The sequence below is a fragment of the Limulus polyphemus genome, unplaced genomic scaffold, assembly GCF_000517525.1.
Source record: "Limulus polyphemus unplaced genomic scaffold, Limulus_polyphemus-2.1.2 Scaffold7622, whole genome shotgun sequence".
In the NCBI taxonomy this organism is placed as follows: Eukaryota; Metazoa; Arthropoda; class Merostomata; order Xiphosura; family Limulidae; genus Limulus; species Limulus polyphemus.
The window spans coordinates 23,515-27,260 of NW_013673232.1; the positions used below are offsets into that span (position 1 = coordinate 23,515).

General features: G+C 32.3%; 1 protein-coding gene across 1 annotated transcript in view; it reads left to right on the forward strand.

Moving 5' to 3' along the window:
- Nucleotides 1–604: 604 nt before the first annotated feature.
- The window catches only part of LOC106474736 (DNA polymerase delta catalytic subunit-like), a gene marked incomplete at its 3' end in the record, with an annotated part of 16,032 nt that continues 12,890 nt past the window's right edge, over nt 605–3,746 (forward strand). Inside the window, exons 1-2 of the mRNA XM_013935429.2 lie at nt 605–692; nt 2,677–2,844. Coding sequence (XP_013790883.1) covers nt 2,691–2,844 — 154 coding nt within the window. The remainder of the gene's footprint in view (nt 693–2,676; nt 2,845–3,746) is intronic.

Consider the following 3,746-nt stretch of genomic DNA (forward strand, 5'->3'; position numbering starts at 1 on the left):
ATAATAATAATCAGTGTCTGTGTGTGTGTGTCATATAACTCCCCCTATCCGCTAGTCGTATCGATTAATAAGTGGTACCAAATGAATCGTCTCGATCCCGAATCGGACCCCAAAACTTTCATTGATTGACATTAGAGCACGTAAATAAGTAGGCCTACAAATTATCGTTCGTAACTTATGTGCATTATAGCAGCAATGATCATTAAACTCAAAAATTCAAAAATAGAAGTTCAATCACTATTTTTCAATTATAGCGGTCCTGTATATGTGGGGCTTAGGCCCACTGGTTCGCTAGTTTTCTGTAAAACCTAAATGAAATAAAACAAGGCTTTTGACGATAATATACCTTTTAGAAGTGTCTAAGAAAAATAACAATTTTATCGAATAAATATAACAACAAATAAAATACTTATTTTAAGTAACAAGTAATTATATAATTTTACTTTAATAACACCAGAAAAATAAATGAATAAAAGAAATAAGTGCGCATGCCCAACATGCCATGTCTTCGTTGGTTAGATGTGACCAATTAAAATACAGTTTTCGGAAAGCGCGGAGATCTTTGATAGTCTGCTGGTAAATTATTATTAATGTTATTGTTATAGGAAGAATTTGTGGGATATAGAAGTATTTGAGCTATTGGACTGTTAGTAACACCGAAACATATTAATTTCATACTTGGTAGAGACCAGGTAATTGAATATTTGCCAACTTATATAAAGTGTGAATTATTGTTACTGTAATTATTAATAAAAATGAATGCTACAATACTTTTAACTAGTCTGCATTCCGGGCAAACTTAGCCTCACACTAGTACTAGTAGGCCTAATAATTTTTAATATTAGTAATAATTATATCAAAAGGACTTAGATTATTCAATTTATTAGGTGAATAAATGGGTATTAATTTTAATAAATGTAAGATAATGCATGTGGGTTATAATGATTTAAATTATAATTTTGGTAGGAATAACCTTAACATTGTTATGGAAGTATAGAATTTTGGTGTTGCGGTTGATCGGTGTTATTCTTAACCAATCCAAGCAGTATGCTAGTGGTAGAACAACTAGGAATTTATGGCTTAGTTACATAATTATTGAATATAACTTAAAAGAGATTAAAATTTTATTGCCTAGGTGAAAAGTTAGACCTCATTTGTGTTCAGTGTTGAAGCTTAAGTAAGGCACTGATTGTTGGAAAAGGTTCAGAGGAATGCTACTTCTAGAAATACCTAGAATGGAAAGTTTATCATGAGATGACAGGTTAAGACCTATGAAAGTTTCTCTTAAATAAGAAGAGTTAGAGGAGACCTGGTTCAGGTGTTCAAGATTGTTTGTTTTTGATATACCTTTTTCTGTACATTATAAGACTAGGGGACAAAAATATAAAACTTGCCAGTAGGAGTCATTTTCAGCTAAGACAGTTTTATTTTTCTAACAAACTTTTGTATGCAGTAAATTTAAGGAAAAGCTTGATAAGTATTTGAATAATAAGGACTGGTTGAAGGTGTGTTATATGTTAGGAAAGCCATACGACATAATAAAACAGTGATTTTGGAATTGTATTTGTTTAACCCTTAACCACGAGCAATTATTTTGCAAATAATTAATTTTGTATGTTGTAATAATACTGAGATTTATTTACTGGAAGTAATATGTAGTTAAGGATTAATTGATTTGAAATAAAAAATGAATAATACTTTATATGTTAAAATAATTTAGTTTAGTTTTGAAGGTTCTGAGTTTTCTAACTGATATTTCAAGTATCCTTTTAAAAACCTTTTTTTTGTTTGTTGTAGTTGATATAAGTGCTGGGCAATTAGTGGCATTTGCTAATCGATTAATTGACAGCCTCATTAATTAATTAGTACAGTGTTCTTCTAATGATGGTACCTGCTAGCAAAAAAACAAACAAAATATATTGGTGATGGGTGCCGTAAGCCAAAGCCTTCCCTATATTCATTAGTCCAAGAAGAATTCAAAAAAGAAACCAAGAAAAGTTGGCAACAGGTAACCGTTTCATTCCCTGTAGTCAAAATTAGTTACATTGGCAGATAGCCTTAGTAGTTTCGCCATAACAAAGACCAGGACCCTCAAATCCTGCCCTTAATTGCCAAAGCTTAACAAACTTAAAGTAACAAATTTATAAGGCTAAAATTGATCAGAGTCCTGATAGGCTGTTATGTAACTTTCTGCATAAAGACCAAGAAGCATAATGGCAATATTTTGATTACTTGGATAGTTGGAATAACCAGAAATCTAAATTTGGTTGGTTGATTATTTTTGTTACAATCAATTTGATAATTTCAGTTAATCGGTTGGTTTGGGACACTAATCGATATAATCACTATTTACAAGTTATCAGTTCAATCACCCAGCTCTAGTTGATGTACACTTGTATGTGTAAGTACAGCTGGGTAATTAACTCAATTGTATTGATTAGTGCCACTTAAAATAATTAATTATTCAAAATTAATGTTCCCATTATTACTGTTTTTGATTATTGCAACTGTTCCGGGTCTCGTGAGGGTAAGGGATTAATTGAACGTAGTCGATTAATGAGCCTAATAATTAGTTAAGTAGATTTTATAATTTGTTAATGTATTTTGAATGATTCATGTAATTAAATTCAATGTTGTGTGTGAAATCTTTTATTAGAAGTTTTTCATTCCACTTAGGATCTTGATCAGTAATGAATGGAAAACGGAAATCTTTCCCTGGCCGTTTCCAGTCTAGTCAGAGTAATAAACGCTCTAGGAGAGATGATGATAATGAACCTCTGGACTTTGAGGCTGAGCTGGCATTAATGGACTCGGTGGAAGAAGAAATACAACTAGAATCACAGGGTGAGTATTTTGTATTGACTCTTAATGCTAAAAAATTAAGGTTTATTAATTGGCAGAAACTCGGGTATGCTTTTTTCTTCTGATAATAGGGTGCTACTTCAAGAAAATGTTCGTTTTTATATTATATAAATATATACACCCAGACACATACACGAGTGATAAAATGTTTAAGCAAGCCTCAGAGGGTTTTATTTAAAATTTCAAATTACTCGAGCGGCCAATCTGCAAAAAAAGGGTCCTATTTTCCGAGTTTAATGTATACCCTCTATACAAAGCTACATCATACCCTAAATGAAAGCTTATTTTCTCTACTTTAGAGATGATGTGGAACTCTTAGTTGACTGTAAGACATTTAATGATCTAGCATCAACCTACTTATCACCATTGATACAAACCTTTGATAGCTATGACACCATAATATATGTGTTTGATTGATATGACAATCCAGAGTTGGTTAAAGCAGAAGAGAGGGTACATCGCTAAACCATGAGAAAAGAGTTTCGTCAGTACCAAGTTACTGGGGAAGACAATGCATCTCTTGCTAATTTCTTGTGTGAAAGGCTTGTAGAAAAAGCAGGTGCTTTTTTAAAATGTCATCCACAAAAACAACTGATTTATGCCGGTGGGTTAACTGGTGGCAGAGTTACGAAGTGTGTCACATCAAGAAGAAGCTCAGACAATCCAACAATGTTTGTAACACATGAAGAAGTAGACACCTGTATCATTCTTCATGCTGTTAATGCAAAATCCAAATGAGTCATAGTTAAAACATCTGGTAATGATGTCATAGTCCTTCTTGTTCATTACATGCCACAGATGACAAACACTAAAGAGGTATGGGTTGAAACGAAACATATCACATCAACAGCTGATCAAAGAAAATTCACAACATCTGCAAAATT